This window comes from Marmota flaviventris, chromosome X (assembly GCF_047511675.1).
Source record: "Marmota flaviventris isolate mMarFla1 chromosome X, mMarFla1.hap1, whole genome shotgun sequence".
Classification (NCBI taxonomy): Eukaryota; Metazoa; Chordata; class Mammalia; order Rodentia; family Sciuridae; genus Marmota; species Marmota flaviventris.
The window spans coordinates 387,595-412,678 of record NC_092518.1 but is presented as its reverse complement, the minus strand read 5'-3'; the positions used below and the strand labels follow the sequence as shown (position 1 = coordinate 412,678).

Sequence of the window (25,084 nt, the reverse complement as noted above, 5' to 3'; positions counted from 1 at the left end):
GCTGCTCTGGGGTGCTGCGCTGGCCCCTGCCCCTAGGAGGCCACACCTGTGGGCCACAGGCCCTGCTTCTGCTTGGCTGCCCGCAGCCTCAGCCCTGTCCTGTTCGCAGCTGACCCTGCTGCTGTCCTGTCCTGCAGGAGCGGAGCGGCCAGAGCTCGTCCACTGCCCGCCATTGCTGGGTCCCCGCCACTGTGACAGCCCGGCTTGGGGCCTGGGCGCCTGTGGGCCCTGGGGGGCTGGCCCTGGGCGAGCCCACGGCTGTCACAGCTGCGAAGCCCGGACCTCCGCCCGCCCCTCCAGCTCTGTCCACGCCTGTGCTCGACCCTGTCCTGATGACCGCCCACGTCCCCCTCCGTGGGCCAGGTGGTGCGGCCACCAGGTGGGCCTGCAGGCCGCAGTGTCCAGCACAGGAGTGGCCTGCAGGCTCTGCAGACGCTGTCCTCGGGACCCTGCTGCCCTGCCCGGGCCTGGGGGGCCTGTGTGGGTGCTGCCCGCCCCAGCCCTGGCCCGTGCGACTCTCCCCGTGTTGTCACATGTCCTGGTCACGCAGACGCGGTCCTGGGTCTCCTGCGGCCGGCACGCAGCGCAGCACTGTGCCCTGAGTGCAGTCTGCGTCCCAGCCCCAGCTCTGCCCGGCACCTGGCCTCGGGGCTCCCGTGGGGACGCGCTGGTTCTCCACCCTCCTGGCTCCTGGCACCCGGAGCCCACCGCCACCCCGCCCTCCCTGGGTGGTGGACACGGGCGTCCTCCGTGCTCGCCTGTCTTCCACAGTGGGGTCCACCCAGACTCGTCAGTGAGTCCCCCAGCCCGGTGCACGTGTCACCCGTCTTGCAGAGGGGTCAGGGCCAGGCCGTGTCCTCGTGTGGATCAGGGCCTCCGCCCCCCGCCTCAGTCCAGAGGGACTCGTCCCCCCCGGTGTCCTTCACCTGCCCTGGGCAGCTCCCCTGGACGTGAAGCCCTGGGCTGTGTGCACCTTTGCATGGACCCTTCACCCAGTGCCCCGACCTGGTGGGAGGTGGCCCTCGCGTCCTCGCTGTGCTCCTGGTCACAGCTTCCCCTGGGGCTGGGGCTCGGTGGGAGGAGTCTGCCTGGGTCCCGGGGCTCAGTCCCCAGCGCTGCAGGAGCGCCAGGCCGTGGGTGCTGCCTGTGCCCAGCTGCGGCAAGGTGCTCCCGGGGGCGCTGGTCTCCGGGCCGAGAGGACAGCTGCTGGCCTGCAGCGGGTCCTCCCGCCCAATAGTGGCCACCGCCTGGGCGACAGCCCAGAAGACGTGGGTGTCCCCGGGCCCACCTCCCTCGTCACATACCCAGGGACCCCGGGCTTCACACTGCCCCTCAGAGTGGCCCCTCCTGGGGACAGTGGGGACGCTGCGTGCCTTGAGCCTACCTCGAGCATCTCTCTGGGCCTCTGTGGGGCGTCCCCTGCGCCGTAGCCCTGCCCAGCGTCCCCTCCTCGGGTGGTGCCGAGGGTCTCTGCTGCGCGTCCTGCTCACGCTCTGTGCTGCCCCCCCCCCCCGAGGCCAGCCTGGTGAGACAGGTGTCTGCAGAGGCGCTGCTGCCAGGGTGCCAGGGTGGCCAGGTGCCTGCAGCTGTTTCCTTGTCTCTGCCCTCGGGGGGCACCTGTCCCTGCACCTGAGGAGGTGGCATTCATCCTACGCAGGGCTGGGGTTTTGCAGTGCCTGGACGTGTGTGTGCTGAGGCCAGAGGGTCCGAGGTGGGTCCGTGGTGGGCGGGCGGGCGCAGTGAGTGTGCCCTGGGCAGGACCAGAACTGGCCCCCTGAGGAGGGGTCATCTGTGTCGGTGGGGTCAGGGCACGCTCTGCACAGCGCCGACCAAGCCGGGCAGTGGGGCGACTGGCCGCGGCTCTCCCTAGCGGGTCCTCAGTGGCAAGAGCAGGACCTAGCCAGGCCCTCTGCACGCACACACAGACGTTCTGCGGGGCGTTGCCCACGATGCGCAGCGTGACCACGGCCACTGTGGTCAGGGAAGTGTCTGCACACCCTCTGGAATCCGCCGAGACCCGCCTAGGGCTGGGAAGTGCCCCTCCCCAGCTGTCCGCGTGTCCTGTGTCAGAGGAATGTCCTGCAGCTGTGCGGCCGGTCTATTTACGTCCAGGAGACTGAGCTGGTAAATCCCCGCGTCCGTCCGTCCGTCCGCAGGCTGTTTTGGTCTTGTCCTCCCGCCCACCTGTTGCAGTCTGCTGGGCGGCCGGGCTCAGCCCTTGTCCCTGTGTCCCCGGACTCCCAGTTCCCCAGGCAGAGCCACCCCCTCTGCGCTGCGGCCGTGCGTCAGCCACCGGTGGACACAGCCACCCGTGGACGAGGAGGCCCTTCTTCCTGCTCGCTGGCCCTGAGCCCCCGCCGGGCCCTCTGCACTCTCCCGCGCCCTCGCTGACCCTCAGCCCCACGGGGTCTTCCTTGGCATTACACTGGTCCAGCACTGCCCACCTCTCCTGTGAGGGCACTCGGGGCCTTTTGTGTGGGCAGTAGCACTTGTGAGAGGCTGGGGAGGCCCGTGGTGGCCCCTGGGCCTGTCTGACCCGGCAGGGTGTGCACCTGCGGTCGGCCGCCCACTGCTGAGCCGCGGCTCAGGGCGGGGCCTGTGTGTGTGAGCTCTTGGTGACCAGGCCACAGGCCCCACCCAGAGGGCTTCGTGAGACCCGCTGCTTCCTCAGGCCTCTCCGGAGACCCTCAGGGAGGGGAGGGTGTCCCTGCTGTGGGGGTGGGGAGCATCCTCTCCCATCCTGGGGGCCGCAGCTGCACCAGGGTCAAGGCCCCAGGGGCTCCTCCTGCCTGGGCAGCTCCTGGGCCCCAGGTGGCCTCACTGCGGTCTCTGCCTGTCTCCGGGCTCCCCCTCTGGGTCTCCTCTTCTGCCTCCGCCTCTTTTTTTCTAGTTCACTGTCCGTGTGGTCTGCTGTGCAGGACCCCCAGTGGGTCTGTGCCCGTTGGTGTGTCCTACGCAGATGGGGTGATGGGTCCTGAGGTTCTGAGTGTGCAGGTTGCAGGGCCGCGGGGGTCCTGCAGGCGCACGCACACACACACACACACACACACACACACACACAGACAGCAACAGCATGTCTCTTTCTACGGCCTTCCTGTGCCCACATCCCTCTTCTCCCGCCCGCCCCTCTCCTAGTCTAAGGTGACTCCCTTGTCCCTAGTGCCCCCCGTGGTGGATTGACATCTGCACATCAGAGAACGTCTGGCCTGGGTCTGGGATTGGCTGAGTTTCTTAGCATGATGTTCTCCAGCTCCAGCCTCTGCTGGCAAATGCCATAGTTTCATTCTTCTTCAAGGCTGAGTAATGTTCCATTGAACACACAGACCACATTTTCTTTATCCACTCATCTGACCCGCGATCACCCCATCTAGAGCACGAGGTCACCCTGACCCGCGATCACCCCATCTAGAGCACGAGGTCACCCTGACCCGAGATCACCCCATCTAGAGCACGAGGTCACCCTGACCCGGGACCACCCCATCTAGAGCACGAGGTCACCCTGACCCGAGATCACCCCATCTAGAGCACGAGGTCACCCTGACCCGGGACCACCCCATCTAGAGCACGAGGTCACCCTGACCCGAGATCACCCCATCTAGTGCACGAGGTCACCCTGACCGGGACCACCCCACCTAGAGCACGAGGTCACCCTGACCCGGGATCACCCCATCTAGAGCACGAGGTCACCCTGACCGGGACCACCCCACCTAGAGCACGAGGTCACCCTGACCGGGACCACCCCATCTAGAGCACGAGGTCACCCTGACCGGGACCACCCCACCTACAGCACGAGGTCACCCTGACCGGGACCACCCCATCTAGAGCACGAGGGCCACCCTGACCGGGACCACCCCATCTAGAGCACGAGGTCACCCTGACCCGAGATCACCCCATCTAGAGCACGAGGTCACCCTGACCCGAGATCACCCCATCTAGAGCACGAGGTCACCCTGACCGGGATCACCCCACCTAGAGCACGAGGTCACCCTGACCGGGACCACCCCATCTACAGCACGAGGTCACCCTGACCGGGATCACCCCATCTGCCTGCTGACCTTTACCGGGGGACACGGCTCAGCGTGGCCGTGGTGGCTGGGCACTGTGTTTAGTGTTGCCTCCGGGAAAAGGCCCTGGGACGCCAGCCTTGGCCACGGCCTCGCCCAGCGGCGGCCACTGTGTCTGGCTCTGTCCCGCCCGGGGCTGGGCACGCGAGGCCCACTGACCTGGAGGCGTGGCCTTGCTCCGGGTTTCCAGCATCGGCTGGCACTGCCCGGCCTGCCTTGGTCCAGCCCGGGGCCAGGTCAGCCGCGCTCGGGCTTTCCTTCCCTCACGCCCTGCAGGACTGACGCCTGAGCTCAGCCTGGCCACCCCTGCCCACGGCCGGCCCGCTGCCCTGCCCAACCCCTGCTCCATGTCCCCACTGCAGGCTGTCGGTGGTGGTGAGTGGACGTGCAGCCTTCAGTGCCGTGGGTGGTGGTGAGTGGACGTGCAGCCTTCAGTGCCGTGGGTGGCGGTGAGTGGACGTGCAGCCTTCAGTGCCGTGGGTGGCGGTGAGTGGACGTGCAGGGCCTTCAGTGCCGTGGGTGGCGGTGAGTGGACGTGCAGGGCCTTCAGTGCCGTGGGTGGTGGTGAGTGGACGTGCAGCCTTCAGTGCCGTGGGTGGTGGTGAGTGGACGTGCAGGACCTTCAGTGCCGTGGGTGGTGGTGAGTGGACGTGCAGCCTTCAGTGCCGTGGGTGGTGGTGAGTGGACGTGCAGCCTTCAGTGCCGTGGGTGGTGGTGAGTGGACGTGCAGGGCCTTCAGTGCCGTGGGTGGTGGTGAGTGGACATGCAGGACCTTCAGTGCCGTGGGTGGTGGTGAGTGGACGTGCAGCCTTCAGTGCCATGGGTGGTGGTGAGTGGACGTGCAGGACCTTCAGTGCCGTGGGTGGTGGTGAGTGGACGTGCAGCCTTCAGTGCCGTGGGTGGTGGTGAGTGGACGTGCAGGTCCTTCAGTGCCGTGGGTGGTGGTGAGTGGACGTGCAGGCCCTTCAGTGCCGTGGGTGGTGGTGAGTGGACGTGCAGCCTTCACTGCCGTGGGTGGTGGTGAGTGGACGTGCAGCCTTCAGTGCCGTGGGTGGTGGTGAGTGGACGTGCAGGCCCTTCAGTGCCGTGGGTGGTGGTGAGTGGACGTGCAGGTCCTTCAGTGCCGTGGGTGGTGGTGAGTGGACGTGCAGCCTTCACTGCCGTGGGTGGTGGTGAGTGGACGTGCAGCCTTCAGTGCCGTGGGTGGTGGTGAGTGGACGTGCAGGGCCTTCAGTGCCGTGGGTGGTGGTGAGTGGACGTGCAGCCTTCAGTGCCGTGGGTGGTGGTGAGTGGACGTGCAGGGCCTTCAGTGCCGTGGGTGGTGGTGAGTGGACGTGCAGGGCCTTCAGTGCCGTGGGTGGTGGTGAGTGGACGTGCAGCCTTCACTGCCAGTGGGAGGGGCACGTGTGCGCTGGCCTCTGCAGAAGGGGTGGCCCTAGCCACCAGGGCCCAGGCTGGGACGGCTCATGAGGACGTCCCTGAGGCGAGCTGGGCCCTTCCCCAGGGGCACAGGGGACTGTCACGGTGGGACTAGCATCTCAGTGCGTGTCCACTGTGCCTGTGAGGTCTTCTGCGGTCACTGAGGTCGGGGAGCTGCGTGCACTAGATCTGGGGTGGCCAGGGAGGGCTTCGCGGGGCCAGGGGTCACTCTGTAGGACTCGGGGTGGGCTTGGGTTCTGTGACGTTGTCCGTGCGTTTCTCTGGGGGTCCTGGGGGTCGGCCCAGGTATCCAGCATGGTCAGCATGCACCCCACCCCGGGCCACCACCCCGCCCCCTGTGTGCGTCTCGAGAGCGTCGGGGCCCCCTGGGGGTGGCTGGACGGGTGGGGGCCTGCCTTCCTGGTGGCCTCTCCCCAGGTGGGTCCTGGGGCGGCCGTCCTTCCACGGGCAGGTCCTGTCTTCTCCCTAGCTGTTCTGGGTCCTCCTGTGGCCCTCGCTGTCCCCTGGCCCAGGTCCGCCGGCTCCGTCTGTGGCCGTCACTCTGCTGGCCCTCACTGACACGGGGGTTTGTGGGTCAGGACTTGGTAGCTGTGTGTGTCCAGGTCTGAGGCTGCCCACTCCTGGGTGCCCTGGGGCCCGGCCCTCCAGGGCTCGATGCCCGTCTGCATGGCCCACTGCCGAGCATGCTGTCCTCGGAGTGGCCACAAAGGGACCGGGCTGGGAGACCTGCTCAGTGCCACGGTTCACCCCAGGACTTTGACCCTGTGGGGGCACCTCACGCAGGGTCCCGTCACCCGTGGGGACACGTCACGCAGGGTCCCGTCACCCGTGGGGGCACGTCACGCAGGGTCCCGTCACCTGTGGGGCCACTTCACGCAGGGTCCCGTCACCCGTGGGGGCACGTCACACAGGGTCCCGTCACCCGTGGGGGCACGTCACACAGGGTCCCGTCACCCGTGGGGGCACGTCACACAGGGTCCCGTCACCCGTGGGGGGGCACGTCACGCAAGGTCCCGTCACCTGTGGGGCCACTTCACGCAGGGTCCCGTCACCTGTGGGGCCACTTCACGCAGGGTCCCGTCACCTGTGGGGCCACTTCACGCAGGGTCCCGTCACACGTGGGGGCATGTCACACAGGGTCCCGTCACCCGTGGGGGCACGTCACGCAGGGTCCCGTCACCCGTGGGGGCACGTCACGCAGGGTCCCGTCACCCGTGGGGCCACTTCACGCAGGGTCCCGTCACCCGTGGGGGCACGTCACGCAGGGTCCCGTCACCCGTGGGGGCACCTCACGCAGGGTCCCGTCACCCGTGGGGACACCTCACGCAGGGTCCCGTCACCCGTGGGGAGCACCTCACACAGGGTCATGTCACCCGTGGGGACACCTCACGCAGGGTCCCGTCACCCGTGGGGAGCACCTCACACAGGGTCATGTCACCCGTGGGGGCACGTCACACAGGGTCCCGTCACCCGTGGGGAGCACCTCACACAGGGTCATGTCACCCGTGGGGGCACGTCACACAGGGTCCCGTCAGTCCACCTCAGGGGTCATCCAGGAGGACGTGGTCACTCCTGTCCATGCAGTCCCTCTGTCATGACCATAGCTAGGAAACAGGGTGGACAGTCCCAGGGTCTGATGAGCTGTGGCCATTTCATCCCTCAGGTCCAGGCACGCAAGGCGGAGCCGCTGCCCCCGGCCGCCAGCCGCAGCATCCCAGCCTTCTACTTCCCCAGAGGGCGGCCCAAGGACACGGTGGACGTGGACGCCGTCATCACCTGCATCGAGCGCACCTTCACCCAGTTCCCTCACGAGAGGGCCACCCTGGAGGACATGGGCAGGGTGGCCAAGGTGAGTGGGGCGCCCCACAGTGAGAAGACCAAGAGCCACGGGGCGCCTGGGCAGGAGGCCAGCGTCACAGGTGGACAGCAGGGCCCCTCAGCCCACCAGGCACAGGAGGTGGGCAGGAGGCCAGCGTCACAGGTGGACAGCAGGGACCCCTCAGCCCACCAGGCACAGGAGGTGGGCAGGAGGCCAGGTGTCACAGGTGGACAGCAGGCGCCCCTCAGCCCACCAGGCACAGGAGATGGGCAGGAGGCCAGGTGTCACAGGTGGACAGCAGGCGCCCCTCAGCCCACCAGGCACAGGAGATGGGCAGGAGGCCAGGTGTCACAGGTGGACAGCAGGGCCCCTCAGCCCACCAGGCACAGGAGATGGGCAGGAGGCCAGGTGTCACAGGTGGACAGCAGGGACCCCTCAGCCCACCAGGCACAGGAGATGGGCAGGAGGCCAGCGTCACAGGTGGACAGCAGGGCCCCTCAGCCCACCAGGCACAGGAGATGGGCAGGAGGCCAGCGTCACAGGTGGACAGCAGGGACCCCTCAGCCCACCAGGCACAGGAGATGGGCAGGAGGCCAGCGTCACAGGTGGACAGCAGGGCCCCTCAGCCCACCAGGCACAGGAGATGGGCAGGAGGCCAGGTGTCACAGGTGGACAGCAGGCGCCCCTCAGCCCACCAGGCACAGGAGGTGGGCAGGAGGCCAGGTGTCACAGGTGGACAGCAGGCGCCCCTCAGCCCACCAGGCACAGGAGATGGGCAGGAGGCCAGCGTCACAGGTGGACAGCAGGGACCCCTCAGCCCACCAGGCACAGGAGGTGGGCAGGAGGCCAGCGTCACAGGTGGACAGCAGGGGCCCCTCAGCCCACCAGGCACAGGAGGTGGGCAGGAGGCCAGCGTCACAGGTGGACAGCAGGCGCCCCTCAGCCCACCAGGCACAGGAGGTGGGCAGGAGGCCAGCGTCACAGGTGGACAGCAGGGGCCGCTCAGCCCACCAGGCACAGGAGGTGGGCAGGAGGCCAGCGTCACAGGTGGACAGCAGGCGCCCCTCAGCCCACCAGGCACAGGAGGTGGGCAGGAGGCCAGGTATCACAGGTGGACAGCAGGCGCCCCTCAGCCCACCAGGCACAGGAGGTGGGCAGGAGGCCAGGTATCACAGGTGGACAGCAGGGACCCCTCAGCCCACCAGGCACAGGAGATGGGCAGGAGGCCAGCGTCACAGGTGGACAGCAGGGACCCCTCAGCCCACCAGGCACAGGAGATGGGCAGGAGGCCAGCGTCACAGGTGGACAGCAGGGACTCCTCAGCCCACCAGGCACAGGAGATGGGCAGGAGGCCAGCGTCACAGGTGGACAGCAGGGACCCCTCAGCCCACCAGGCACAGGAGGTGGGCAGGAGGCCAGGTGTCACAGGTGGACAGCAGGGCCCCTCAGCCCACCAGGCACAGGAGGTGGGCAGGAGGCCAGGTATCACAGGTGGACAGCAGGGACCCCTCAGCCCACCAGGCACAGGAGGTGGGCAGGAGGCCAGGTATCACAGGTGGACAGCAGGGACTCCTCAGCCCACCAGGCACAGGAGATGGGCAGGAGGCCAGCGTCACAGGTGGACAGCAGGGGCCCCTCAGCCCACCAGGCACAGGAGATGGGCAGGAGGCCAGCGTCACAGGTGGACAGCAGGCGCCCCTCAGCCCACCAGGCACAGGAGGTGGGCAGGAGGCCAGCGTCACAGGTGGACAGCAGGCGCCCCTCAGCCCACCAGGCACAGGAGGTGGGCAGGAGGCCAGCGTCACAGGTGGACAGCAGGCGCCCCTCAGCCCACCAGGCACAGGAGATGGGCAGGAGGCCAGGTGTCACAGGTGGACAGCAGGCGCCCCTCAGCCCACCAGGCACAGGAGATGGGCAGGAGGCCAGGTGTCACAGGTGGACAGCAGGGACCCTTCAGCCCACCAGGCACAGGAGGTGGGCAGGAGGCCAGCGTCACACGTGGACAGCAGGGACCCCTCAGCCCACCAGGCACAGGAGATGGGCAGGAGGCCAGCGTCACAGGTGGACAGCAGGGACCCCTCAGCCCACCAGGCACAGGAGGTGGGCAGGAGGCCAGCGTCACAGGTGGACAGCAGGGACCCCTCAGCCCACCAGGCACAGGAGGTGGGCAGGAGGCCAGCGTCACAGGTGGACAGCAGGCGCCCCTCAGCCCACCAGGCACAGGAGATGGGCAGGAGGCCAGGTGTCACAGGTGGACAGCAGGCGCCCCTCAGCCCACCAGGCACAGGAGATGGGCAGGAGGCCAGGTGTCACAGGTGGACAGCAGGGACCCTTCAGCCCACCAGGCACAGGAGGTGGGCAGGAGGCCAGCGTCACACGTGGACAGCAGGGACCCCTCAGCCCACCAGGCACAGGAGATGGGCAGGAGGCCAGCGTCACAGGTGGACAGCAGGGACCCCTCAGCCCACCAGGCACAGGAGGTGGGCAGGAGGCCAGCGTCACAGGTGGACAGCAGGGGCCCCTCAGCCCACCAGGCACAGGAGGTGGGCAGGAGGCCAGCGTCACAGGTGGACAGCAGGGACCCCTCAGCCCACGTGGCGAGTGGTGGGAGACAGCATCAGAGTCGGGACACCTGAGGTCCGGCGGTCCTGGCGGGCACGTGGGAGGCGGGGTGCCTGTGGGGTGCCTGTGGGGTGCCTGAGGGCCGGCAGCCTTGGAGTCCGGCGGTCCTGGCGGGCACGTGGGAGGCAGGCGAGCTTCTCACAGGCAGCCCCGCGGTTCCAGCACCTTCTGATGTCATGGGGGCGGGCCCGGGACTTCCTGGCGCCCTCCGAGGTGGTGCCCATTTGTGGCGTGGCCCCGGGGCCCTGTTGCACGTGGCTGCTGCGTGTCCTCGGCTGTGGCTCAGCGCTGCCTGCAGCTGGACGCCCGTCTCTAGCCTCCTGCCGGCCACACACGGTCAGGAAGGCGGGCTCGTCCCTGGGGCCTCCTGTGCGGACAGGGTTACCCGCTTGCTTTTCACACCTCGGTGGACGGAGGTGACTCACGCAGGTGACCGACGGAGGCTGACGGGCAGCCTGCATGAGCACGTGGTGCTGTGTGCTGAGTACTGCTCCTGCAGGTTGACTTGGTGCAGTCCTGGTGACCTGGTGCACAGCTAAGGCTGCTCCTCCTCTCCCCTGTGAGCACGTGGTGCTGCGTGCTGAGTACTGCTCCTGCAGGTTGGCTTGGTGCAGTCCTGGTGACCTGGTGCACAGCTGAGGCTCCTCCTCTCCCCTGTGAGCACGTGGTGCTGTGTGCTGAGTACTGCTCCTGCAGGTTGGCTTGATGCAGTCATGCTGTCCTGGTGCACAGCTGAGGCTGCTCCTCCTCTCCCCTGTGAGCACGTGGTGCTGTGTGCTGAGTACTGCTCCTGCAGGTTGGCTTGGTGCAGTCCTGGTGACCTGGTGTACAGCTGAGGCTCCTCCTCTCCCCTGTGAGCACGTGGTGCTGCGTGCTGAGTACTGCTCCTGCAGGTTGGCTTGGTGCAGTCCTGGTGACCTGGTGCACAGCTGAGGCTCCTCCTCTCCCCTGTGAGCACGTGGTGCTGTGTGCTGAGTACTGCTCCTGCAGGTTGGCTTGATGCAGTCATGCTGTCCTGGTATACAGCTGAGGCTCCTCCTCTCCCCTGTGAGCACGTGGTGCTGTGTGCTGAGTACTGCTCCTGCAGGTTGGCTTGCTGCAGTCTTGGTGACCTGGTGCACCTGGACACTTGGTGCTGGTGACCTGGTGTGGCATGAGGCCCCTCCCCTCCTGGTATCTGCTTTGCCTGGTGCAGGAGGATGGCGCAGGTTCTTCGAGGTGCACGCCTTCAGAGCCGTCTCGTGGGCACTCCTGGGCAGGAACCATCTGGGCCTCGTTGCTGGAGGTCTCTGGGCAGGTTTCAGGAGGCCGGGGCCTGGCTGGGCCCCCGGGGCCTGTTGTTGGGCCCCGCGCGTCTGCTCTGCTCCTGGGCTGTCTGAGGCTGCAGGTTCTGGGTGGCCATGGTCTCGCGTGCTGCTCACACGGGCGGGTCATCCGCCAAGCCTGGTGTGGACCTGTGTGCGGGGAGGGCCGTGTCCTGGGCCCTCTTGGTGGCCTGCGGTCCGTCTCTGATCAGCAGCGCCCTGGAGGACTGTGCGCAGCACTGCAGAGCAGCAGCCTTCGACTAAATGCCCCTTCCTGGTGGCTCAGCCCTGTGCTGGGGCACTGGCCGTCTGTGTGGGTGTCCTCCTGGGTCCAGCAGCTGTGCTGGAGATGGTCACTACTTCCGGCACATCGTCGCTGTTCTGGAGCTGTCCGTCCTCGCTGTGTGACGCAGATGGTGACGGTCCCCTCCTTCCCCATCCTGTGTCAGCTTCTTTGTCCAGCCCAGCGTCCACGGTGACTTGGGTTCTTGTCACGACACAGGGACGGAGTGTTCACAGTCTGCACTGTGTCTGGTGACCTGTGGGTTCCGTGGGTCACGACTCTGTCCGTGCCATTCTGTCACCAGTGACCGCGGCTGCTCAGAGCAGCAGGCAGGGACAGGTCAGCTCTGGGCTGCAGCCCGAGATCCAGGCGGGGCCGACCGGGGTCAGCTGAGGCTGCTCCTGCTCCCAGAGGGGCCTTCTCCTGGGTCCTCCATGGTGGACGGGCAGGGGGCTCTCGGGTCTCTGGTGAGGACCCTCGTCCTCTTCAGGGGCTGCTCCTAGGAGCTCCGCCCTCCCAGAGCCCCCCCACAGCAGCACTGGGGTGAGGGTCAACCCGGGAACCTGGGGACACCCCTGCCGACCTCAGCTCCCTTTTCCAGGATGAGGGTGTCCCCCACCTTCTGGGTTCCTGCTCCGCGTTCTGTGCAGAAGCCATTTTTGGAGGTGTTTTGCCCTTTGTCCTGGTGCGGTGGCTGCACTCTCGCAGGCTGGGGTCCTTGACAGGTGGGGACCTCGGGTCTCGCTGCTCGGAACCGGGAGGAGCCTGGCGTGGCCCCTTCCTCGGTGCCTGGTGGGGCTGTCCGGTGCCTCGGGCCTGCGGAGCCCTGGGGCCTTTCTACTGCTGGGGGCGGTTTCTGTGCCCAGGCGGCTTTGGGCAAGAGGGCCATCATGCCAGCCCAGCCTCCCGAAGGCCAGCCTGCTGGACACGTGACCACCCTGCGTGGGCTCCGTGGCCGCATGGCTGGCGCCGGGCCCCTTAGGCCTGGTGTGTTTTCTCGTTTGTGATCTCTACCGTTTCAGTTGCAGTGGACACAAGACCTTTGTTCTCTGTTTCCTTATCTTTACGGGGTGCTGAGAGGGGGACCCAGGGCCCGCCACGCTGGCCAAGCGCCCTGCCGGAGCCCAGCCGGCCCACTGCGGTTCTGCTTGTCCTGGGAGAGCGCAGGGCTCCCTGGTCTCAGGCCCCCGGTGCTGGGTTGGCCGTGTGGAGAGCTCCGTGGACGTGCTGTGGCCCTGCTGCCCTCCTGCGGCTGCGAGGCGGGACCCGGGCCTGAGGTGGCCTCCCACTGTGCTGTGCCCTGCTGTGGCTGGCCCTGTTGCAGCCCCGGGTTTGAAGTGTGTGGTTGCTGGTCTTGTTGGGTTGGGGCAGTCAGCCGAAGGTGGGGCTCTTCTGTGTGTGCTGCTGGGCCCCTGGGCCTGGGCACAGCCAGGCTCCTTCCAGGGACACCAAGTGCTGTGTGCTGTGGGGTACTGTGCACCGAGCACTGGAGCCAGCGCCACCCCTCCCACCCCCAGGGCTGGCGGTCGCCCTGCGGCAGGACAAGGGCAGCTCTCCCTGCTCCCTGGGGGCGGAGGGCTGCGTGGTCTGCGGCAGCGCCCTCCCTCTCTGCTCAAGTGTGTGCCGTGTGTCCAGGGCCCGCTGACCGCTCCCTCTGTCCCTCAGGCCTGCGGCTGCCCACTGTACTGGAAGGGGCCTCTCTTCTATGGAGCCGGCGGGGAGCGCACAGGCTCAGTGTCCGTCCACAAGTTCGTGGCCATGTGGAGAAAGTGAGTCCCGGCCAGGGAGGGCACAGAGGGGGCAGGGTCCCTGGGTCCTCCTCCCCAGTAGCCATCCCCTGGAGCTGGGTCATTCACAGGTGCGCATCCATGGCCCGGCCTCCTGTCCACCCCAGCCTCCTCGCTCATCTGTACTCTGTCCACCCACCCCCGCGTCTGGGGCAGGAGGGTGGCTCAGACCTCCTCGTGTCCCCAGGATCCTGCAAAACTGCCACGATGAAGCCGCCAAATTCGTCCACCTGCTCATGAACCCCGGCTGCAACTACCTGGTGCAGGAAGACTTCGTCCCCTTCCTGCAGGTGAGCGTCGCACCTGGAGGGACACCGTGTCCAGATGCACGCAGGCCTGGGCCCCACCGCTGTGCTGCCCCAGGACCCCCGCCGCAGTGCGCAGTGTGGACTGCGCGTGTGGGTCCCGTGGGCGGCTGTCCTGGGAGTGCAGGGGGCGGGGCTGCTCACCTGGGGCTCCTCCCACACAGGCCTGGGCCCCGCCCCCCGCTGCCCCAGGACCCCCCAGCCGCAGTGTGGACTGCGCATGTGGGTCCGGTGGGCTGTAGTCAGGGGAGTGCAGGGGGTGGGACTGCTCACCTGGGGCTCCTCCCGCACAGGCCTGGGCCCCGCCCCCCGCTGCCCCAGGACCCCCCCAGCCGCAGTGTGGACTGCGCATGTGGGTCCGGTGGGCTGTAGTCAGGGGAGTGCAGGGGGTGGGACTGCTCACCTGGGGCTCCTCCCGCACAGGCCTGGGCCCCGCCCCCCGCTGCCCCAGGAACCCCCAGCGCTGCGCATGTGGGTCCCGTGGGCTGCTGTCCTGGGAGTGCAGGGGGCGGGGCTGCTCACCTGGGGCTCCTCCCACACAGGCCTGGGCCCCGCCCCCCGCTGCCCCAGGACCCCCCAGCCGCAGTGTGGACTGTGCATGTGGGTCCGGTGGGCTGTAGTCAGGGGAGTGCAGGGGGCGTGGCTGCTCACCTGGGGCTCCTCCCGCACAGGCCTGGGCCCCGCCCCCCGCTGCCCCAGGACCCCCCAGCCGCAGTGTGGACTGCGCATGTGGGTCCGGTGGGCTGTAGTCAGGGGAGTGCAGGGGGTGGGACTGCTCACCTGGGGCTCCTCCCGCACAGGCCTGGGCCCCGCCCCCCGCTGCCCCAGGACCCCCCAGCCGCAGTGTGGACTGCGCATGTGGGTCCGGTGGGCTGTAGTCAGGGGAGTGCAGGGGGTGGGACTGCTCACCTGGGGCTCCTCCCGCACAGGCCTGGGCCCCGCCCCCCGCTGCCCCAGGAACCCCCAGCGCTGCGCATGTGGGTCCCGTGGGCTGCTGTCCTGGGAGTGCAGGGGGCGGGGCTGCTCACCTGGGGCTCCTCCCACACAGGCCTGGGCCCCGCCCCCCGCTGCCCCAGGAACCCCCCAGAACCCCCGCTGCAGGGCCTTCCGTGTGGTGCGGACTGCGCATATGGGTCCCCTCGGCTGTGTGGCCTGGGGGTCAGGGGAGGCCGCTCACCTGGGGCTCCTCCCACACAGGCCTGGGCCCCGCCCCGTGCTGCCCCACGAATCCCCAGCTGCAGAGCCTTCCGTGTGGGTGCGGACTGCTGACTTGGGCCTGGGGTCCCTGGGGCCTGGGGGCCGGGGCAGGGTCAGTTGGTCCCCTGGGGCTCCTCTCCGCTGCTGGGGCCCTTTTCCTTGCTGGGCTGGCTCCCTGGGCGTGGCTGCCCGGCTCTTCTCACCCGTGGAGGGCGGGGCACTGAGGGGCCTCGTGGGGAGTGGCTGAGCCGGTGGGGTCCACAGGTGGAGTGCTCCCCGCAGCCCGCGGGGTCGTGAGAGGCGGTGCCAGGCTGCCTGGGTGGACCTGCAGCCTCTCCCACGGCCCTGGCGTGGCTCGGCCGAGTCTGGCAGGGCGACCCGCACCGCACTGGCTTGGGTGGCTCGGCCTTCATTCTGTCCCTGTGCCTGCAGGACGTGGTGAACACGCACCCTGGCCTGTCCTTCCTGAAGGAGGCGTCCGAGTTCCACTCCCGCTACATCACCACGGTGAGTCCCAGCGCCAGAGCCCCCCTCGCCGGGCCAGTGTTGGGAGAGCAGCTGCGGGGTGACCAGGGCTCCCGCAGGCTTTCGCCCCGCCCCTGCTGCGACCGCCACCGAGTCAGAGTCAGACATATCAATCACGAGCTTGTGGGCCAGGCACCGGCGCTGCCACCCCTGAGGGACAGCACGTGGCCTCATGACACTGGAGCACCTGAATGCAGCGTCCGCTGGCCTCGGGCTTCTGGGTGGTGACAGTGCTCATGTGTCCGGCAGGGCTCAGGGACGTGGTGAGGTCTCCTGTCCCGGGGCCATGGGTGGCAGGGACATGTCTGCCCCGGGGGGGTCGTGGGTGGGGCAGAGTGGACTCCTTGGAGCGCTGCCCTCCTTGCATCTGGTGGGCTCAGTTGACCCTGCTGCCCACTCACGGGGCTGTGGGTCTGCACTGCCCATGAGCAGAGGGGCCGGATTTCCAGAGGCAGCCTGCGGCTCGGGGCGTGAGACGTCGCAGCGCCAGGGCGGGGGTGAGCAGGGGGCGCGTCCTGGGATCAGCTGCGGCCGCCCCTGCCCTGGGGCAGAGCTAGCCCCGTCCGCAGGTCAGGCTGGCTGTGCCACGTGGGAGGAGGTCGCGGCCACCGCGTGTGCCTCCGCATGGTGCCGGGCTGTTTGTGGAAGTCTCCGCAGGTTCTCACCCCAGGCTCACCTGGCACTGTCCTCAGCCTCTGCCGTCCCGCCCTGGCCCCCAGCTCACCTCCTGCCCTGAGAGCTCAGACGCAGCCCTGGGCCTGCAGAGCCCTCCTCATCCCTCCCTGCAGCCCGGGCAGCACTCCGTCCCTGTCCAGCACAGCCCTGCCCTGCTGCGTCCCCCAGGGCAGCCCCAGCACAGCAAGGCTCTGCCCTTAGGCAGCTGGGCCCCTGTGGTTCTGAAAGGCCCCGCCTGACTTGTGGGGGCGGGCGCCCTCTGCTGGTGGCTGGAGCCCTGCGCAGGCCCCCTCCTGACCCGCCGGTGCTGTGCTGAGGGTCCTCCTCCCGCAGGTCATCCAGAGGATATTCTACACCGTCAACAGGTCCTGGACTGGGAGGATCACCTGCACGGAGCTCCGGAGGAGCACCTTCCTGCAGGTGCGCCCGGGGAGGTGGGCTCCTTCCTCTGCTGGAGGACCCGGGTGCGGGCCCCGGCACAGAGGACCCTCAGGCCACCAAGCACCAAGTCCCATCAGGGGACACAGAGTCTCCAGCATGGCCAGCCTGTCCTCGGCATGGCCCGACATGTGTGCCTGCCCTGCGCCTTGGCCTCCCTGCAGACTTCCTCCACTCACCCCTGAGGAAGCTGCCCTCTCTCTGAAGCCGCCCCTTCCTCAGAGCAGAGCCCGTCCCCTAGACACAAGAGGCTCCGGGCCCCTTTTCACGAGCTCTACCAACCCATTTCTCCACCTTCAGGAGGCCCCTCCCACCCGCTGCTCCATCTTCAGGAGGCCCCTCCCACCCGCCGCTCCTCCTTCAGGAGGCCCCTCCCACCCGCTGCTCCTCCTTCAGGAGGCCCCACCCACCCGCTGCTCCTCCTTCAGGAGGCCCCTCCCACCCGCTGCTCCTCCTTCAGGAGGCCCCACCCACCCGCTGCTCCTCCTTCAGGAGGCCCCTCCCACCCGCTGCTCCTCCTTCAGGAGGCCCCTCCCACCCATCCAACATCATCAGGAGGCCCCTCCCACCCGCTGCTCCTTCTTAAGGATGCCCCACCCTCCCACTCCTCCTTCAGGAGGCCCCTCCCACTCACTGCTCCATCTTCAGGAGGCCCCTCCCTCCCACTCCTCCTTCTTCAGGAGGCCCCTCCCACTCACTGCTCCTTCTTCAGGAGGCCCCACCCTCCCACTCCTCCTTCAGGAGGCCCCTCCCACTCACTGCTCCATCTTCAGGAGGCCCCTCCCTCCCACTCCTCCTTCTTCAGGAGGCCCCTCCCACTCACTGCTCCATCTTCAGGAGGCCCCTCCCACCCGCTGCTCCATCTTCAGGAGGCCACTCCCACCCGCTGCTCCTCCTTCAGGAGGCCCCACCCACCCGCTGTTCCTCCTTCAGGAGGCCCCTCGCACCCGCTGCTCCATCTTCGGGAGGCCACTCCCACCCTCCTCATCTTCGGGAGGCCCCTCCCACTCACTGTTCCATCTTCAGGAGGCCCCTCCCACCCGCTGCTCCATCTTCAGGAGGCCCCTCCCACCCACTGCTCCATCTTCGGGAGGCCCCTCCCACCCGTGCAGGCTCCTCCCCTCAGGACCCTGCTCAGCCACTTCCTGGTCCTTTGCAGAACGTGGCCCTGCTGGAGGAGGAGGCGGACATCAACCAGCTGACGGAGTACTTCTCCTACGAGCACTTCTACGTCATCTACTGCAAGTTTTGGGAGCTGGACACAGACCACGACCTCCTCATCGACGCGCAGGACCTGGCCCGACACAATGACCACGGTGAGCCTGGCTGCAGGACTTGGGGCAGGGCACTGTGCAGGCCCAGGTGACACCGCACACGGCTCAGGGAGCCTGGCGTCCACCCTGGCCCTGCCCTCCTGGCCTCCCCCTGCCTGCGTGCTCCTTGCCTGCTGTCCTGACCCAGGACACTGCCTCTGTCACTGAGGTGGTGTCTGGGACACGTGGTCCCTGTGTAGGAGGGCCACGCTGCACGATGAGGTGGAGTGGGGCATCCTCAGCCTTCAGCCCTGCCCTCCCCGTCCCTGTCCCCTGTCCTCAAAGCCCCTGTCCCCAGGCTGCTCGGGCGTCAGTGTCTCTGGTCCATCCCCAGTGGCCCCAGCCCTTCACCCCTGTTCCTAGTGGCCAGACCTCTGACCCAGCTCACTGGCCACGCATCCTGCATCCTGGTCACTGCTGGAGCCTGCCCTGTCCCGTGGTTGGTCTCTGAGGAACCTCAGGTCGGGTTCCCAGGCAGAGCCGGCCTGGGTGCTGTCCCCAGCTGCCCCTCCAGCCGCCCCTCCTTGAGCTCCTGTGGCTGCCCAGGCCAGGATACCTGCTCTCCAGTGGTCACCGGGGTCTCCTGCCCACCCTGAGGAGTCCTGCTCCTCAGGTGGACCCTGTTATCTAGGATAGAGGTTCACACAGGCGCTAGCTCACCCGGGGTCGCCTCCAAACCAGGAGACGTGGGTCCAGCAGGGGACGCTGTCTCTGAGGCCCTGCCCTGTTGCTTCACTTTCCGCTGCCCCTTGCTCCCTGACGTTGGTGTCCCAGCTCCACAAGCGCCTGTGGACAGTGCCCTCTCCCTCAGGCTGCCGCAGACGGTCACCGGGGCTACTCCCCCTCCCAGTAATCAGAACTTCAAGAGGACGCAGCTGACCCGCACGTGTGCAGGGTCACCTCCCCTTCCTAGTGATCAGGGACACCACTGACCCACAGGTGTGCAGGTCACCTCCCCTTCCTAGTCATCAGAGCCTCAGGGACACCACTGACCCACAGGTGTGCAGGTCACCTCCCCTTCCTAGTCATCAGCCTCAGGGACACCACTGACCCACAGGTGTGCAGGTCACCTCCCCTTCCTAGTGATCAGAGCGTCAGGGACACCACTGACCCACAGGTGTGCAGGTCACCTCCCCTTCCTAGTCATCAGCCTCAGGGACACCACTGACCCACAGGTGTGCAGGTCACCTCCCCTTCCTAGTGATCAGAGCCTCAGGGACACCACTGGCCCACAGGTGTGCAGGGTCACCTCCCCTTCCTAGTCATCAGCCTCAGGGACACCACTGACCCACAGGTGTGCAGGTCACCTCCCCTTCCTAGTCATCAGCCTCAGGGACACCACTGACCCACAGGTGTGCAGGGTCACCTCCCCTTCCTAGTGATCAGAGCCTCAGGGACACCACTGGCCCACAGGTGTGCAGGTCACCTCCCCTTCCTAGTGATCAGAGCCTCAGGGACACCGCTGACCCACAGGTGTGCAGGTCACCTCCCCTTCCTAGTCATCAGAGCCTCAGGGACACCGCTGACCCACAGGTGTGCAGGTCACCTCCCCTTCCTAGTCATCAGCCTCAGGGACACCACTGGCCCACAGGTGTGCAGGTCACCTCCCCTTCCTAGTCATCGGAGCCCAGTGTCCCTGTGAGTCCCCCCATCCTGTTTCCACGCCCCTGGCCAGTCCTCTCATGGCTCGGGGACAGTCGGGGGCTGCAGTCGTGAAGCAGGGTGACGCTGTTGTCAGATTCCAGGGCGTCCTCAGGACCCTGGTGACTGGTGTGCTACCTGCAGTGGGGCAGGCAGGAGCTGCAGCAGGCCTTGCCCTCCCCTGGTGGCCACAGGGCTTGGTCCTTCCCCCGCTGCCCGTCGTCCACGCGCTCCTCGGCTGCGCCTGCCTGCAGGTGAGGGCAGCAGCACCAGCTCTGCCCATGGCGGCCGGGCTCCAGCTGCGTCGGGCCAGCTGCCTGGGAGGCGTCCCCTCTGTGGCCTTCCCCTCTCCCGAGACCACTAGCCTGCAGAGCGCCTGTGGGCTGCGCCAGTCCCCAAGGCTCCGGCCAAGGTCCCACACTCAGGAGCAGGCAAAAACCCCCGGGCAGAGGACGCAGACCCGTCCCCGGCTGAGCCCCCTCCAGGGCTCCAGGGGCACCTCCTGCCTGTCCAGCTCCTGGGCTCCAGGTGGCCCTGGGCTGGTGGCCCCTCACTGCAGTGTCTGCCTCCATCTCCACGGGGCCCTCCTCTGGGTCTGTGTCCCCTCCTCTGTCTCTTGGGAGGACACGGCCATTGCATGAGGGCCCCCTGACCCAGGAGGGGCCCATCTCAGGCCACTCCACTAAGTCCCTCTGCAGAGACCCTGCTTCCCCACGAGGCCCCTTCACAGGACCAGGGCAGGACGTGAGTTGATCCTGTCTTTCCGCGTCGGGTGTTTTGGGTCAAGCAGGGTGAATCCTAGAGGTCAGGGGAGACTCTGGGGCTCTCTGTCCCGTAGATGATGCCTCTTAAGGGTGAATTTTGTCCTTCCAAAACTCCGAGGTCACAGCCCTGACCCAGGACCTCAGAATGGGCTGTGTGGGGTGCAGGGAGGTCCCAGGGTGGCCCTGGCCCAGCAGGACTGGGGTCCTCGTAGAGGAGGAGATGAGGACACAGACGCACACAGAGGGACGCCCCGGGGGGACACAGGGAGAAGACTGCGGCTGCCAGCCCAGGGGAGAGGCCTCGGGAGGAGCCCGCCCTGCCCACCCTGGACCTCAGGGCCTCCGGCCTGCAGGACTGGGCGGTTCCCGTGTGTGGGGTCGGCGGTGCTCTGCTGCCCGGCGTGTGGTCATGTCCTGGGCACTCGGGACAGCTTCACTGTGCTGTTTTCTCTGAAGGACTTTGTCTCCTCATCACGGCGCATGGGCTCCATGGGCAGCGACGGTGACCGGGCTGCGCTCGAGGACAGCGCGGGAAGCACCGGCTGCGGTGCCGGTGCTGGTGCTGGTGCCGGAGACCCGCAGCTGTGCTCACGGCCCACTCTTCCCTTGCAGCCATTTCCACCAAGATGATTGACAGGATCTTCTCGGGCGCCGTGACGAGGTCGGTGGCCCTCAGCTCCCTGCCCTCCCAGAGTGGGTGACTTCCAGGAGCGGGTGCAAGTGCTCTGCGCCCTTCCCGACGTGGCCCTCGCTTCCCGTGGGGCCCCATCACGCAGTCAGAGAGGGGAGCCGCCTGTCGGCGGGGGTCCTGCCGAGGGCTGGCTCAGGCACCCGTGTGTGGTCCACCGCTGAGTGTCTCAGCCCCGCCGGAGGCCCCGTCCCCTGGGGCGCCCTGAGCCCGCGGCCCTGCTCATGCTCGCCTGGAGCCCGCTCCTGTGCGCACAGGGAGCACGCAGCACGCAGCACCTTTCCTAGGGCTGGAGGGACCCCGCATGTCCCGCCCCCAAGCCCCCCACGCGCCCTTCCTTCCCTGTCCTCCACTCCTTCCTTCTCCCGCTCCGCCCCTCCCTCCTCCGCCCCTCCCTCCTCCCTCCTTGGCCCCTCCCTCCTCTGTCCCTCCCTCCTCTCTCCTTGGCCCCTCCCTCCTCCCTCCTCCGCCCCTCCCTCCTCCCTCCTTGGCTCCTCCCTCCTCGGCCCCTCCCTCCTCCCTCCTTGGCTCCTCCCTCCTTGGCCCCTCCTTCCTTGGCTCCTCCCTCCTCCGCCCCTCCCTCCTCTGTCCCTCCCTCCTCCCTCCTTGGCTCCTCCCTCCTTGGCCCCTCCCTCCTCTGTCCCTCCCTCCTCCGCCCCTCCCTCCTCCGCCCCTCCCTCCTCCGTCCCTCCCTCCTCCCTCCCTCCTCCGTCCCTCCCTCCTCCATCCCTCCCTCCTCCATCCCTCCCTCCCTCCTCCACCACTCCCCCCTTCACCCTCCACCCCTCCCTCCTCTCTCCTTCACCCCTCCCTCCTCCACCCCTCCCTCCATCTCCCTCCCTCCTCTACCCCTCCCTCCTCCCTCCTCCACCCCTCCCTCCCTGACACCATCCTCTCTTCCCTCCTGGACACAGAGGTAGAAAAGTCCAGAAGGAAGGAAAGATCAGCTACGCTGACTTTGTCTGGTTTCTGATCTCTGAGGAAGACAAAAAGACCCCAACAAGGTAGGAGCTCGGGTTCATTCCGAGGCGCATGCGGCCCCCCCCCCCACATCTGCTCCTGTAGGCCCCAGGTCAGCCTGTGCAGGGTGGGCGTGTCCCGTCCTGGTCAGCCTGTGCAGGGTGGGCGTGTCCCGTCCTGGTCAGCCTGTGCCGGGTGGGCGTGTCCCGTCCTGGTCAGCCTGTGCCGGGTGGGCGTGTCCCGTCCTGGTCAGCCTGTGCAGGGTGGGCGTGTCCCGTCCTCGTCAGCCTGTGCAGGGTGGGCGTGTCCCGTCCTCGTCAGCCTGTGCCGGGTGGGCGTGTCCCGTCCTGGTCAGGCTGGGCCTGGGTGGGCGTGTCCCGTCCTGGTCAGGCTGGGCCTGGGTGGGCGTGTCCCTGGCAGCCCCGCTGACGGGCCCCAACACTAGCATCGAGTACTGGTTCCGGTGCATGGACCTGGACGGGGACGGGGCGCTGTCCATGTTCGAGCTGGAGTACTTCTACGAGGAGCAGTGCCGCAGGCTGGACAGCATGGCCATCGAGGCCCTGCCCTTCGAGGACTGCCTGTGCCAGATGCTAGACCTGGTCAAGCCGCAGAGCGAAGGTGAGGCGTGTGGGGCGACCCGGGGAGGGACAGCAGGAGGGCCTGCAAGGAGACCCCCAGGTGGGCTGCCCATTGCCAGGTGCCAGCACCGGGCCTCATCTGCAGCACGGGTGGACACCCGAGGAGCCCATGGGAAGGCCCATCCCTGTGGACTTGGGACCAGGTCCTCACTGAGGGTGTCCCAGGAGGCAGCACGTGCCATCACTGGGGATGGGCGCTCGAGTGCAGGGTTCAGCCCTGCCTGGTGTGGACACCACCAGGTCCACTGTCCCGCCCAGCTGTCCTGCCCAGCTCTCCCAGCCCTGTCATCTCCCCGTCCTCTGAGGTCACAGGGCAGGAGGGGTGGCCTCAAACCCAGGCCTGGAGAGGAGGGGCTCCCTGCACCTTAGAGACAGGAGGACCCCCTGCACCCTAGAGAGAGAGGGGGCTCCCTGCACCTTATATAGAGAGGAGGGGGCTCCCCACACCCCAGAGACAGGAGGACCCCCTGCTCCCTAGAGAGGAGGGGTCCCTGCTCCCTAGAGAGAGGAGGGCTCCCCGCACCACCACCTGGTTTTTCCCGTACCCTTTGGAGGTGACCAGGTCTCTGAGGACGGCGCAGGCGCCTGCTGTCCCTTCCTCTGAAGTGCCTCCGCCCCCCTGGGCAGGCCCCCCGGGGTCCTGGACAGCTCAGATGGTCTTGGGCTGGGGTGTCCGGGTGGCTGCCTGGCCCAGGGCCTCAGGGGCTCAGCAGGCCGGGTGCCCGCGCCAGTCCTCCGGCTGCGCCTGGGGCACAAGCGCCCCCCTGCGCCCTCAGCCCCCCCCCTGCGCCCTCGGCCCCCCCCCCCTGCGCCCTCGGCCCCCCCCCCCCCGCCTGTGTCCAAAGGCCCCTCCCTCCCTCGTCCCTCGTCCCTCGTCCCTCTGTCCGGCAGGCAAGATCACCCTGCGCGACCTCAAGCAGTGCAAGGTGGCCAACGTCTTCTTCGACACCTTCTTCAACATCGAGAAGTACCTGGGCCACGAGCAGAAAGAGCAGGCCTCCCTGCTGCGGGTGAGTGGGCGGCCGCCCCCCCGGCTGCCGCTGACCGCGGGGCCTCCCGACCCCAACGGCTCCCTGTCTCCCGCAGGAGAGCGACAGCGAGGGCCCCGAGCTGTCCGACTGGGAGAAGTACGCCGCGGAGGAGTACGACATCCTGGTGGCCGAGGAGGCCGCGGGGGAGCCCTGGGACGACGGGTGAGCGCCGCGCCGCGGGCTGCGTGGGACGGGACAGGGCCCGCCGTCCTGTGTGGTCGGACATGTGGGGCGGACCTCGGCGCCGGGCCCTGACGCCGCGTGCCCCTGGGGCGCCCTGAGGTCTGGTGCCCTGGTCACCTCTGACACGAGCCGGCCGTCACTCCTGTCATCAGGCCGCACCCGGGAGCGGGAACACCCACCTGCGGCCGGGCCTTGGTGAATGGCGGCTGTGCGTGTTGGCAGGGGACTGGACGGGGAGGCCGAGTCCAGTGCAGCCCGCGGGTCCTCTCCCTGGGCTGCGGCGGGCAGGTGGACAGGTCAGAGGGCACCGGCTGTTTCCACCGGGACCCAGTTCACCGTCTGCTCGTCCCCGGGTCTGGGTGACTGGCCTCCTGGCGGTCCTGGGGCCCAGCTGGCCTTGGCATGGGAGCTCCTGAGGCCCGAGGCTCCGGCACACCCCGTTGGGGGCACTGGGGCGCTCTGGGCAGGGCAAGCCGACGCCACTCTGCCAGCTGCATGGGCTGCCCCCGGTGCCCACTGCAGCCTGAGGCTCCGCCTGAGGTCCCCTGGCGCAACGGTCCCTGGGCCTGGCTCAGCCCCTCAGTGTGTGGGAGACTCCAAGGCCCGGCCCTCCTGGCTGTCCAGGGCCATCTGTGGAGTCCAAGTCCCTGGGGCACCTGGCTGGGCTCCAGGGGCACCAAGTGGCACCTGGATGAGGCACCAGCACTGCAGGGAGCTGCCCCCCAGGAGTCTGTCCGTCCCCACGTGTGTCTTTGCTTGTACTTCCCTGGTCACTCCTGACATTGGCAGGACGCAGTGACCCCACACGCTCATGGTGGCTGGGTCTTTACTTCAGGGATCTTATCAGCAACCCCTGGGGGCCACCTCCCTGGTGTCCCCTGGTGTCCCCTGGCTCCCGCTGCAGAGACCCCCTCCATGCCTGGGGTGGACGCTGGGGTCCTGTCTCTGGGCGGTGATCGCTGGGCATCCATGCGCCAGCGAATCCGTCGTCCTGGCTGGTCAAATGCCGGTGTCCAGCCTGCGTCCTCCACCCTCAGGAGCGCTCCTGAGACCGGCCCTGTAAACCGCAGGCCCAGTCCTGTCCTGTGGGCCCTCTGCTTCCCGGGCTGTGTGTCCCCATGTCCCCCAGGTCACTGACCCCTCGGGTCCCTGCTCCCAATACTTCCCTGTCCCTTCCCTTTGTGGAGCAGCTGTGGCCAGTGACACGTGTGTCTCCTGCCACCCTCCCCTCCTGACGCAGCCCGGTGCCCACGAGCAGGTGGCTGTGCTCGGCTGCTGCCTCTTGGCTGTGGAAGTGCGGGTCAGCAGCTTGCAGCCACCTGTGCTGACCCGGGTCACCCCCCTTTCTGGAAACCGTCTTGCTACCTCGGGGTCGTCTCTTCAGCTCGCAGGGACTGACCAGCT

At 68.0% G+C, this 25,084-nt stretch overlaps 1 protein-coding gene across 2 annotated transcripts in view; it reads left to right on the top strand.

Annotated features, from left to right (window-relative positions):
• The window catches only part of LOC114082137 (serine/threonine-protein phosphatase 2A regulatory subunit B'' subunit beta), a 38,885-nt gene that overhangs the window by 12,981 nt on the left and 820 nt on the right, over window positions 1-25,084 (top strand). For both annotated transcript variants that reach the window (XM_071606176.1, XM_071606177.1), the window contains exons 2-12: window positions 7,168-7,353; window positions 13,198-13,301; window positions 13,507-13,609; window positions 15,254-15,328; window positions 16,355-16,441; window positions 17,619-17,775; window positions 20,790-20,838; window positions 21,780-21,869; window positions 22,271-22,446; window positions 23,358-23,476; window positions 23,553-23,659. In XM_071606176.1, the coding sequence (XP_071462277.1) occupies window positions 7,168-7,353; window positions 13,198-13,301; window positions 13,507-13,609; window positions 15,254-15,328; window positions 16,355-16,441; window positions 17,619-17,775; window positions 20,790-20,838; window positions 21,780-21,869; window positions 22,271-22,446; window positions 23,358-23,476; window positions 23,553-23,659 (1,253 nt within the window). The remainder of the gene's footprint in view (window positions 1-7,167; window positions 7,354-13,197; window positions 13,302-13,506; window positions 13,610-15,253; window positions 15,329-16,354; window positions 16,442-17,618; window positions 17,776-20,789; window positions 20,839-21,779; window positions 21,870-22,270; window positions 22,447-23,357; window positions 23,477-23,552; window positions 23,660-25,084) is intronic.